Consider the following 13540-nt stretch of genomic DNA (forward strand, 5'->3'; position numbering starts at 1 on the left):
AAGACGACGTCTCAGATGCTATTAGCTTAGCTAACTCAGAGTGTGATGCTAGCCTCGTGCCACTGCCTCGTGAGGACTACGTGGACACTGGATCGGCCCAAAACATGGATGTCATTCAGATACTCGATGGGATCAGAAATGACTTTTCCACAAAGATTGATGTGGTCCTGAAAGCCATTCAAGACGTTAAGAGAGACGTGCAGGACTTCTCGACGCGCATGGATGAAGCAGAAGTGCGCATTAGCACCGTAGAAGACACAGTCAACTCAGAGAAAGGCAAGGCTGACGCGCTAACTAAACAGGTGTCTCTCCTCACAAACAAACTTGACGAGCTCGAAAACCGCTCGCGTCGTTCAAACCTACGGATAGTTAACGTGCCGGAGAAGATGGAAGGAAACGACGCGGTAGCTTTCCTGGAGAAGTGGCTCCCCGAAGTGCTGGGACCAGCAACATTCCCGAGTCCACCTCTCATTGAAAGAGCACACAGGTTGCCCGGCCGGACGCAACCTAATCGATCAACCACACCGAGGGTCATCATCGTGAAGTTTTTAAACTTCCAGGATAAAGTCCGTGTGATGCGAGCTTCCAGGGCCAAAGGCAAAGTTATCTACGCCGGTCAAGAGATCATGTTCTTCCCGGATCTTTCGGCGGAGCTCCACCGTCGCAGGAGGGGTTTCGACCAGGTGAAACAACAGCTGAGGTCGATGAACATGCGGTACGGAATAATTTACCCAGCCAAGCTACGAGTGTCGTCTGATGGACAAACACGTGAGTTTGAAACCCCAGCAGATGCTGAAAAATTCATCAAAGGGTTACAGACCACGGAGGACTCACAGGTTAACTAAAATGAACTGCTGAATCCTTTATTATTCACCTATAACAGCTATAGCTTGTTATTGATGGCTTTATGGGCCAGTAACACACACACGTGAATGCTTTTTATTTTCTTTTTTCTCTGGAGACCTTTCTGTTTTGTATAGGCTACATAATTTTATTATTCCTTCAGTCTCCTCAGATGTAAATGCACTTTTTATTTACTATTTATACAGAGACTACCACGCGCCCTTTTTAAGTGGGCTGTCATTCGTTTTGTTATGTTTTTTGAAAAGTGGCTATTCAGTATACTGTCGGCCTTCCAGGATGAAAGTTAAGCTGCAAGAAAGACTAGATGAACATACTTGTTTGTGTAGATTTTATTTTTTGCCAGGGGACACAATTGTCCTGTTGATGTTGTTTGGTCTGTTATTAGGACTGCTTGGTTTGGTCTAACTGCTCCCTTGTTTACACTGGATCAGTGTGTGCACTTAACTGCACCCCAAGGTCAGGGGGAGGGTGGGGAAAGGGCTGTCTTGTTCAGGGTGACAGCTAAGGGGTATTGTTCATGGCAGGGTTTAAGTTTTTTCTTTTTTCTTTTTTCTTTTTTTTTTCTTTCACATCATGTGGTATTCTACTGGTACACTCCCAAAATGTCACATAGAGATACTCATCAGGTTTACCAACAACTAAAAGATGATTCTATGCTGTACAATCTGGTATATTAGTAAGATTAGATGACTGCAAATAAGAATTTTAAATTCACTTCATGGAATGTTAGAGGGATGGTGAAGTTGACTAAATTAAAACAGGTGATTACCAGGCTTAAACAACTTAAGTCATCAATAGTGTTTATCCAGGAAACTCATTTACTCAGAGAGGACTTAGTGAAAGTACATAGGAGATGGCCAGGCAAAGTAGTAGCATCCTGTTTCCCTTCTCATTCGAGAGGGGTTATGGTGTTAATTCATAATTCGGTGCCTTTTCAAATAAATAACACTATTTATGATAAAACTGGTAGATATTTGGTGGTTCAAGGGACTCTCTTGAGAGAAAGTATTAATTTGGTTAATATATATGGCCCAAACGATGATAACCCATCATTTTTTGAGAATTTATTTTTGCTTTTGGCCACCCTCCCTGGTAAGATAATATTGGCAGGTGACTTAAATTGTGCTTTAGACCCGAAACTGGATCGCTCTGCAGGGATAGATACATCCCATTCCCAAACAAGAAAGAAAATTCAACAATATATGAAAGACCTGAACCTTTGTGATCCTTGGAGAAATCAAAACCCCAACAAAAGAGAATTCTCATGCTACTCGGCAGTATTTAAAACCCACTCCCGAATAGATTATTTTTTAATTTCCTCATCTCTGCTACCTAGTATAACAAATTGTGTATATGATAGTATTGTTTTATCTGATCATGCCCCAACCTCACTAATTTACAACGTCGAACAAGTGTATAGACATCCAACCAAGTGGCGATTACACCCTAAATGGTTACAAAATTCTGACTTTATAAAATTTGTAGGAGAACATATTGATCTCTACTTCTCTATAAATACAAATCAAACATCTGCAACCATTAGATGGGAAGCTTTTAAAGCATATATTAGAGGACAAATGATAAGCTTCACCAGCTCTAAATTTAACAAATTCAAACAGACTATGAATGAATTAGACTCTAAAATTAGAGAATTAGAGAGAGAGGTTAGCATAGATAATTTGACACAAAAAAAACAAGAATTACTGACCCTTAAAGCAAAATATGAGGAGCTCTCCATGCTTAAGGCTGAGGATGGTATAATAAGACTGAAACAAACTTTTTATGATCAGGGCGAAAAGCCGGGTAAACTGCTAGCCTGGCAGATTAAGAAAATTGAATCTGACAGAGCCATCAATACAATTAAGAACGAACAAGGAGAATTAACTACAGATCCCACAGAAATTAATAACACCTTCGTCTCATATTATAAAACCCTTTATAATTCTGACAACCCTCGAGACCTGGTAAACCAAAACAATTTCCTTGATGGATTGGTCATTCCCTGTATTTCTGAGAGTACAAAAACTGAACTGGAGAGGGAATTAAATTTGAATGACATTTCTAACGCCATTACAAACATGAGAGGAGGTAAAGCTTCGGGTCCAGATGGGCTTCCGATAGATATTTACAAATTATTTAAAACAAAATTAATAGCCCCGTTATTAGATGTTTATTTGGAATCCTTTAAAACAGGTTCTCTCCCCGTTTCGTTACGTAGTGCTCTGATCACTCTTATTCTAAAACCAGGCAAAGTGCCAACCGAACGCGGTTCTTATAGACCCATATCACTTTTAAATTCAGATGCAAAGATTATTGCTAAGGTTTTAGCCATGAGACTCGAGAGGGTTCTACCAGCCATTATACATGGAGACCAGAATGGTTTTGTGCAAAAGCGGCAGGGGTTCCACAATGTGAGGAGAGTTCTTAACATAATTCACGAGTGTGAAGAGTCCCCTGACACTGCAATATTATCAGTCGACGCCGAAAAGGCGTTCGACCGAGTCGAATGGCCCTATCTACTCGAGTTGCTTGGGCGGTTTGGATTTGGTGATTACTTTTGTAGATGGGTCGAAATTTTATTTGTTGATTCCTCTGCGATGGTATCTACTAACTTTCTCATCTCTCAGCCTTTTGAGTTATTTCGAGGTACAAGGCAAGGGTCACCAATTTCACCTCTTCTTTTTGTAATAGCCATGGAACCATTAGCAATAGCGATCAGATCACACCCCTTAATTCATGGTATTAAGATTGGGGACTTAGAACACAATACAGCAATGTACGCTGATGATACTATTATATTCTTATCTCAACTTGCAGAATCAATACCATCTCTCTTAGAGTTATTTGGTCAATTTGGGAGTATCTCTGGGTTTAAAGTGAACAAAGAAAAGTCATCTATTATGTTTTTAAATGGAAATGAGAGGAAGAAACCTTTAGTGTCACACCCATTTGTAAATGCCACAGAGGGATTTAAGTACTTGGGCATCAAAATAACCCCTAAAATAAGTAATCTTAGTTCAGCCAACTATGAGCCCATGTTACATGGTGTGACAGAAGAGATCACGAGATGGACAACATTACCTCTTTCTATGTTGGGAAGAATAAACATAGTAAAGATGACTATACTACCTAAATTTTTATTTATCTTTCAATCAATTCCACTAGCCCCTCCTCCTTCTTTTTTCCTCAAGACCAGAAAGCTTCTTTCCAATTTCATCTGGAACAATAGGAAGCCAAGACTCAGACTCTCCCTTCTATATCTACCTTATGATAGAGGGGGGCTACAGCTGCCAAATTTAGAATGGTACTATTGGGCTGCTCAGTTGAGGGCCACAATGTTTTGGTTCTCTAAAGATGTTTTCATGCCCTGGTTAGAAATTGAAAAACGGTCCTCAAAAGGTTTGTCATTGAATAGCTATCTATATTCAGCTTCTTTTAAAACTTTAAAGAAAGATACTACTAATCCTTTTGTAAAAAACACCATTATAGTTTGGCATGTGGTACAAAAATTGCTGGGTGACTCTCCAAGATTATCCTGTTTCGCCCCGATCTGGGGGAATGCTAACTTCGCCCCGGCAAAGAATGACATGGGTTTTAAAACATGGATGAACAAGGGAATAGTAGAATTGCAGGATGTATATGAGGATTTTACTCTAATGTCATTCAATGAGTTAAAAGCAAAGTTTGATATACCACAGAAACACTTCTTTAAGTATTTACAACTTCGAAGTTTTATTCTGGCACATTTAAACAACTCGGTGCAACAACCTCCATTATCCACCTTAGAAACACATATCACAAAAAGTTGTTTTGGGAAAAGGCTGGTCTCCCGGTTTTATAATATGCTGGTTGAAAACCATAAGGAAAACTCTGATAGTAAGAGGCGGGAGTGGATACGTGACTTACAAGAAGACATTTCACTCAGTGAATGGGGTAAAATATGTTTGAAAACACATACTCAAACCATCAATACTCGATTGAGAATGATACAATTTAATTGGATAATGCGAATATATATTTCCCCTGTACAATTAAACAAATTTGATTCTAATATACCTGATCTTTGTTATAAGTGTAAAAACCACCAGGGCACATTATTTCATTGTTTATGGAAATGTGAAGAGATTCAAAAGTTTTGGAGCTCAGTGTTAAAGTATATCTCACAAATCACTACTTCCCCTGTACCCCTATGCCCTAAGTTATGTATTTTAGGCATTTATCCAGAGGACTGTAATTTATCTGGCAAAGAAAGAAAAATGATTGATCTTTGTTTACTGCAGGCTAAACGCTGTATTGCATTATGTTGGAAGAATGTTAATGGCCCCTCTTTTACCCAATGGTTGAATAACTTAACATCAAGTTTGGCTCTTGAGAAGCTGACCTATATTGTTAGAAAGAGGGCTTCTGAATTCTATGACATTTGGAAGATGTTTTTGGAACTGTTGAAAGATGGAGATTTAGAGGAGGCAATGGGAGAATGAGATAATAAAAATATTGAATGTGTTGATAGGAGTATACAATGTAACCTATATTAAGAATATTATTATTATTACTATTTTATATGATTTTTTTTTTTTTTTTTTTTTATTATTTATTGCTCAGTAATTTTTCTGACCAATTTTTATTTAATTTATCCCTTTTTAATTATTTATTTTATTATGACAATTTATTTATTTACTTTTTCTGTATTTTCATTATTATTTGTATTACTGCCATATGTTTAAAGTGTTATATGTTGTTGTATGCATATAAAAACTAATAAAGATATGTTTAAAAAAAAAAAAAAAATACACAATTCAAAAGTCGCTCACACCCTATTTAATCCCAGAGGAACAGGTGGCAATTTGATTGACACATCACGATCCAATTGACTTGAACATGGTGTTCAAAATGATTGGATGGTGTTCTTACAGGATTGCGCATTCCACAAGTGACAGATTTTTGTTTTGTTTTGTTTTGTTTTGTGAAAAAGCATTTAATTAATTAGTTGCAATTGAAGTGTGAAGAGGATATCAAGCAATTCAGTGAAAAATGCCCCAGAGTCTGTCAGAGCTGCTGCTCGGGTGGAGTGGGTGCTTGTGTGTGCTCGCTGTGACTCTCAAGCTGTGTCCCAATTCAGGGGCTGCAGCCCGGTCTCGGATGCTGCGTTAGCTAATGTTATCTTAGCTCGCCGTCATGACCTGACCTGACCTGTCCAGTCCTCTTCATGGAGCCCTTTGCCCGTTACTCTCCCTCTTTCGTTTTTTAGTCTCCTCTGACAAAACTTTTAATTTCTTTGGTTTTCTTGCTGCTTCTGCCATAATAGCGGTAATCCCACATACTGTAGGCGTTCGCATTGACTTTCGTGTTTTTTGTGACATATACCGTAAAGCAGCACATTTGTAGTTTTTTGTGTGGAGGGGTTCCTACCATCCACCTGATAGCTGCTTAGTGCCAGTGAAGGCAATAGAGACCCCATTAGGCCATGGCAGAGGTGTCATTCAACCTGTTGTAAGTCCATGTACCATCACAAAAGTTCTGAAAGTATTATATGAAGGTTGAAAAGTTACTTAGTGTTGCTTTAAACGGGTGACTGTGACTGTGAATACCTAATTTAAAAGGTCATTCTGAGTCATTAGTCATTTGTTTAACAGTTTGAGTCGAGCCATGAAGTTGTGGGGAATAACTCAATCTAGCAACCTGTCTCAATGTTGCGGCTGATTGGTTTTTCTACTGTAACAGTAGTTACGCTGTTACGGGCATGCTAATACTAACAAAGTGAACTGGCTCAGGCTAATTGCTGGCTGACAGACACACCGCCCTGACTCCTGTTCCTGTCAGTCAGCAGCAGACGCCACACTGTGTTATCAGCTGCCAGCCTCAGTGCAGTTTGCAAATGACTTTGATTGCTGCACTTCAGATACTAAGCGATGTTTTTCTTTTAAGTGTATCTCTCATCTTCGCTTAGTCAAATTGGAAATAAGTGATGAACATAATTAATTATTCTTTCTTTATGAATTCTGATTAGCTTGAAAGTAGATTAATGAATAAAAAAGTCCCCCAAAAAAGTAGAAGCATAAAAACAAAATGAGAAACAGAGCAGTAAACAAAAATAAATTTAAATAATGAGGTTTTAATTTGATTTATCAGCTATGTTATTTATTTATTTATTTATTTATTCATCTTTTGTCTTTTGGGCCTCCTTAGAGTCTCTCATTCAGCTAAGGAGAATTAGTATTTGCATTTAGCTTTGTTTTGATCCTTTATCTTTGTGCTGGTTGGAGTTTCACCGCCTGGCTTGACTACATCAGTCCATTCAGTGTTCACACACGTGTCAGGCTTGATTCTGCAGGGCTGACGGCCATACACACACTGCTCACACACACACACACACACACACACACACACACACACATACACACACACATAAATGCTGCAGGGTGAGATAGCAGACAAGCAGTGAAAAAAGACTGGCCATGTTGACTCAGCCCAGGAAATAAATAGACCCAGAGCCTGGCATCTCACACACACACATACGCACAGTCGAGCTCCTACTGGCAAACGGCCACGTTTTTTTTCAGCCAAATTTCCACTTCCAAAATAAATAAATAAAAATTAGATCATGATTTAGCTTTATCTTTTGCGTGCGTACCAAAATATTACAGAATACCAATGTGTTCTGAGAGCGTCTTCCGGATGTGCTTTCTAAGAGGGAACAATAATCCACACCCAGCAGCTCATCTCTGAATCCACATTCACATAAACTAACCCCGCCTTCCACTATACAGTATAGCTGTGCATCAAAGTGATTTCAAAGGGAGACCACTTGACTGAGCACTGAGCCGGTTCTTATCTCACAGGGGTGGCATGGGGAATGGGGGGGGGGGGGGGTTGGAAAGGTAGGTAAGGGATGGCTGGGAGATAAGTGGCAGCCTCACGCCTGCTGACCTCTGACAGTAACAGTGGACCGTCTCCAGAGGAGTCGGTGTCAGCCTCTCCATCAGCAATCAGAGCCAGGGGTTCTGGGTGCCATGGCAGCCGTGAGCATCCAGGCACATTCTGCAATAAATGGGATTCGTGTGCATTAGAGTGTCTCTAGCCCAGAATCTATAAGCGGAGGGAAGTGCCCAGCAATTATGGCTATTTATGACTTCGCCTGCCTCTTCATAATACTGCTTCTTTGTAAACCATTGGACGGGCAAAACAAGTTGGTCTACAGTATCTTCGGTTTTAAAGTGCAGTTGGACTGATAATGGATTTATAATTGCACCATTTTTAAACGAGGAGTTTGTATTTGGTTTTTAAAAGAGTCTCATATTAATGTGGATGAATCTACATTACCCACTTGTTAAAGGGATAGTTCACCCAAAATTGAAATTTCATTCAAAATTAAATAAGTCTATTTTTCAAGCTTGTTTGTAGCGGAAGCTCCTCTTCCCCCGGTTCGTCAAATTTGGACGAACCAGGGTCTGTCCTCTTCCCAGTTCGTCCAAATGTGACGAACCGGGAAAAGGAGCTTCGAGAAGCTTCCGCTACAAAACAAGCTTGAAATATAGACTTATTTCATTTTTTTCGGGACAATTTCGCATTTCGGGGCTTCAATACAAGACGGACATTACATACGAGCAGCATGGAGGTATTTGGATGTTTTTTGGTGTGTCTTTTTGTTACGAAGACAGTTGGTATCCATTTGCAACCGTTATATGGACATGCACTGCTACGCCGAGACCCCCTGTAACTCAGAGAAGCCACGGAGGACTCTGAAACTTCTCCCAGCCCTTAGTCCACATGAGGGTGAGTAGATAATGAGTGAAATTTCAATTTTGGGTGAACTATCCCTTTAATGGGTCCATTTTCGATAAATATATCATTTTGTCTTTATCGTTATTTTGTTATTATTATTAGTGGTCGGCTCGCCCAGCATTTCCTACCTGGGAATAACGCCGCCGAATCGCCGTTTATGGTCGGAACTGTTTCTGATCGTCTTCGAACCTCCAACTTTCATTCTTGGTGAGCGAAAATATTCTTGGCAAATGTTTTAACTTTCGCAGATGGTGGAACAAGGGAATCTTTGACGTACTCTCTTGTCCTTGTGGCCTTAGGGTTAAGACACTGACCACGAACTGTCTGACCCAGTGCTGCATGTCATCTCTAATCCCTTGACGCCCTTGTTTCCTGTCATCTCTAACTAAATAAAAGAGGCATGACATATCAGACTATCAAGGCTGACAGCGCTTAGCTGCTGTTTACATAGTATTTTTTTTAGACATAGCTATTTGATATGTTTGTATTTTGCATTCAGTGGTTTTTATTCTTACATATTGGTCCTTCCAATGTGCTCAAGCCCACTCTCTTCTACATAAGTATAAATCCATAGGTCTGGAGCCAACCCCAGCTGACACGGAGGTAAAGTGGGATACATCCTGGACAGGTCACTTGTCAGTCACATGACAAGGTGGAGAATCGCAGTAGGCAAGGGAAGTTTATTTGTACAGCCCAGCAGTTTGTCTTGAAGGGTTTTAGACAGCATGATAACAACATCCTCTGCCCTAAGACCCTCACATCCACTAAGAAAAAACAGGAGAAAAGCAACAGAGGAGGGATCCCTCACCCAGGACGGGCAGTAGGTGCTCACACATCGGAAAGTAAGAAGTGTAAAAGCGACAGAAAGCTGTCTCACAACTTTTGGTCTTCATCCTAAACAGGATACAGATTATAATTGAGACTGAATGTTCAACCCCCAATATCAACACCAACCATTCAGTCAACTAGGTGTATAGCCAGTGCACTATTTGTATTCGGGTTCGGATTTGGGCTTTTAAAAAATCTTTGGATCCATTCATATTCGGAAAGAAACTGGAAGTGGGCGTGTCTTTGCGACACGCTCACGAATACTGAGGAGAAACTTCGGTTAGAAAAACTATTTGAGATCAAAGCATTGTTTGCGTACTTTCGAATAACATATTCGGGTTCGGGTACATCCCTACAATCAACCAGCCATGACCATTAAAACTTTAAGCTGCTGCACGATTGTCTATCATCTCTGTATTCCTGACGGCACATAACATCACAGTAAACCCACTTCAGTCTTTTCAGTTCAGTTAAAGGGATAGTTCACCCAAAATTGAAATTTCACTCATTATCTACTCACCCTCATGTGGACTAAGGGCTGGGAGAAGTTTCAGAGTCCTCCGTGGCTTCTCTGAGTTACAGGGGGTCTCGGTGTAGCAGTGCATACATATAACGGTTGCAAATGGATACCAACTGTCTTCGTAACAAAAAGACACACCAAAAAACATCCAAATACCTCCATGCTGCTCGTATGTAATGTCCGTCTTGTATTGAAGCCCCGAAATGCGAAATTGTCCCGAAAAAAATTAAATAAGTCTATATTTCAAGCTTGTTTGTAGCGGAAGCTTCTCGAAGCTCCTCTTCCCGGTTCGTCAAATTTGGACGAACTGGGAAGAGGACAGACCCTGGTTTATCCATTTGCAACCATTATATGGACATGCACTGCTACGCCGAGACCCCCTGTAACTCAGAGAAGCCACGGAGGACTCTGAAACTTCTCTCAGCCCTTAGTCCACATGAGGGTGAGTAGATAATGAGTGAAATTTCAATTTTGGGTGAACTATCCCTTTAATAAGACTTTTGTCAGACAAACTAAGCATAGAAAGTTTTCAATAACCAAAGCTGGATGAGTAATCACCACGTGTAAGTTACATTCACACTACTCTTCAGTTTCCTATACCTCACTACTTCTCTGAGCTGACAGAGTTTACAGCTGCTCCACAGGAGATAATACATCCTGACCAGGATAGTTAATGTGCTCAGCCTCCCTCTCTGGGGGGGGTACGGCATCACTGATGAGTCCTCTCACTCACACAAACACAAGATGCCAGGCGAATTGTTGCGCGCAGTTTGATTCATTGCCTTTTTCCTGAGCTCTCATCCATCTCCTTGTTTTGTCTCCTTCCCCCCCTTCGCTCTCTCTTTATGTTTTGCCTTGTGAGCCCAGGTTTTGCCCTTTATAACTCTCTTCTCCTGAGTGGAATACACTGGCAGAGCTGTAAATATTTATGAATGTTTCTTTGTTCGGTATTGAAGGATTTCCACTTGGGGAGGCCATGGCTTGTTGGTGGCTTCACCAATAATCAGCTGTGTCTTTCTCCTCTCTGTCTGCCCTCCCCCTGCTGCTCTCCTTTGCATCTCACTCTTCGCACTGAAATAAAACCACCTAACATTTACACTGTCTCACCGTCATGTCGTGATTATGGGCTGAAAAACAACCAGTAGCCCTTTTCTCCTGCCACTCCATCCAGCTATTTACCATCTCCTGATGCAAATGAGAGTCTTTCACAAATTCTGCCAGCTTGTTTAATTTCCAGCCCAACTGCTGTAATTATTGCCTCAGGTGATATTGCAGAATGTTTGAGATTAGCAGGTAATTGATATGATGAGTGAGGACGAGGCGAAGCTGCTGCAGAGGAAAGAAGCTGTTTCCCTCATGACAAACAGCCAGGTTAATCCTGAAGGCTTCCTGGGAGTCGACAAGGTGCTTGTGTGTCCCTGCAGAAAGCCGGTGTGGGCTTTATTGTATTGCTTTTAGAGCTTCAAGGGAAAGGCAATCCTACGACCTTGCACAGACAATTATACTGCAAACATCCACTAATGGACGGAATCAATTTGCTCTTGAAAAAAAGAAAGCACAACTCCTTTTTGTCGCTGCAGCCACAACATTCTCAGAGTTTATTCTCATTATCTAGGCTTTCCAAGGGGGATTTAAGCCAAAAGATCAAATGTGCAATTAAAACATGGGTTTATCCTGCTCTTCATCCCTGGGAGAAGCAAATCCATAATGTACACTTTAATTTACAGACCAAATAAAGACCCTGTCTCCTCCAGAGACCCGGCAATCCCCCTCAAACCCAGCACATAGTGGAGTGTCCATCACAGGGCTGAGCTACTGGAAGCTCAGCCCTCTGCGCCCGAGGAGCAGCTGAGTCAGACTGAACCGGGAGACTGCGTCTGAGACTGCTGCCCCCCCTCCCACCCCCCACCACCATCACCCTTAACCCCTTTTGACATAAACCGATAGACATATTGTTGCTTGGTGCAGAAATAATGACAAAAAAAACAACCTCATGCTTTATGCAGGAAGCTGCTTGGTATGCACATAGACTTTGCACACAAATGCAGCTGGGAGTGTGAGGGGCTAAATGTGTGCAAGATGGTTTTTGAATAAGTCTAACATATGGATGAAACATATTGACATTTTTTTATTAATTTAAATAGAATATATGTATCTTACAGGGGGTTATTTTGGATGGTTCTATTCATTCTTACAGGTTTCTGAAAACTGTGGACTTAACTTCTATGGAGATCGTTAGTGCAATGGGGTGAAGCAGAAGCAAATCTCAATTCTTCATGGCATCAACCTTGTGTTGTCACTGTACGTCAAATTAACTGTCACTTTGTGGTATGTCATTGCGTTTTGTTAGGTCTATTATCTCTATTCTTATTTTTTTTTGTGTCACTGTTGTCGTATGTGTTTTTATTGTCTATATTTTAATGTTATACTCCCCCTCTCCCTTGCCCCTTAGGAGGTATTTCACCTCCTACCAGGCCATTGCCTTAATAAGAATGTATATTCTTAGCAATTCTTGCCTGGTTAAATAAAGGTTTACTACTACTACTACAACTAGTTCTAAGTCATTGTCATGATAAAAGCATATCAGCAGATGGAAGTTAGTAAAAAAGAAAAAGCCAAAAGCATGGCGAAGATTAAATTAACATTTAGGCATAATAGTGCTCAAAAATGCGCAGTAAAGTGTATTAAATGTGTGAGGTCACCGTCACATCTCGGTTACAGGGTGTTATGAGGTCTGTGAGTGAATTTCATATTAATATTCTGCTGCTCTCATCGAGCCTCATTAAAGCAAATAAATGACAAGAATAAAATCCAGTGACAGTGTTTACCTGACCACCCCGTACATGACGAGGACGTTGCCCAAAAGTCCCACCACGCAAATGACGGAGTAAAGCGCCGTGATGGATATGGCTATGATTATACCCCCGGCGCTCCTCACCGGACTCTGCCGCTCGGTGTAGTTGTGCAGCCGGTCCCCCATCAAGCCGCTCTCCTCGTCCGGGAAGGTGACATTGAAGGGGATGACGGAGTAAAGGTCGGACAGGGAGAGCTGAGCTCCGGGGACCGTGTACGTCTCCATGCTGTGTGAACCCAGCGGTGTCCACTGTGGCCGTGGCGCGCGGCAAAAGAGAAAAAGGAAGAAAAAGAAACTTGCCCACGCGCGCAGATTATATATTCAGCAACTTAAATAAGAGGAAGTGGTGAAGAGCGCGGGTCCGACTGGAGGCGAGAAGTGAGAAAGAGTTCCCAAACTGAAGTCGCGGCTCTGCGTAAAACGGAGTTGCGCCGTGTTGGTCTATCCAGATAAAGAAGGAGAAGGAGAAGGTTTCCCTCAGCAGCAGTCAGCTGAGTGTGTGTGTGTATGAGTGTGTGTGCTCTAGTTGTATGCGCACTCCGCTCCGCTCTCCAACATCTCCACCTCCCCAGCCGGCCGCGCTCTTATACCCGTGCGTCGACGTCAAAGCTGCGCGTTTACACCGTCATGAGAGTCAACGGGGGAATGGGATAGGTGATGCCCGGACTCAAAGATCGAACCCTTGTATGGTG

At 41.4% G+C, this 13540-nt stretch overlaps 1 protein-coding gene across 1 annotated transcript in view; it reads right to left on the reverse strand.

Moving 5' to 3' along the window:
- The window catches only part of oprd1a (opioid receptor, delta 1a), a gene marked incomplete at both ends in the record, with an annotated part of 29278 nt that extends 16205 nt beyond the window's left edge, over positions 1 to 13073 (reverse strand). The window contains one exon of the mRNA XM_083981581.1: positions 12823 to 13073. Coding sequence (XP_083837707.1) covers positions 12823 to 13073 — 251 coding nt within the window. The remainder of the gene's footprint in view (positions 1 to 12822) is intronic.
- Between the last annotated feature and the right edge of the window lie 467 nt (positions 13074 to 13540).

This window comes from Trachurus trachurus (genome assembly GCF_905171665.1).
Source record: "Trachurus trachurus genome assembly, chromosome: 11".
NCBI lineage: Eukaryota > Metazoa > Chordata > Actinopteri > Carangiformes > Carangidae > Trachurus > Trachurus trachurus.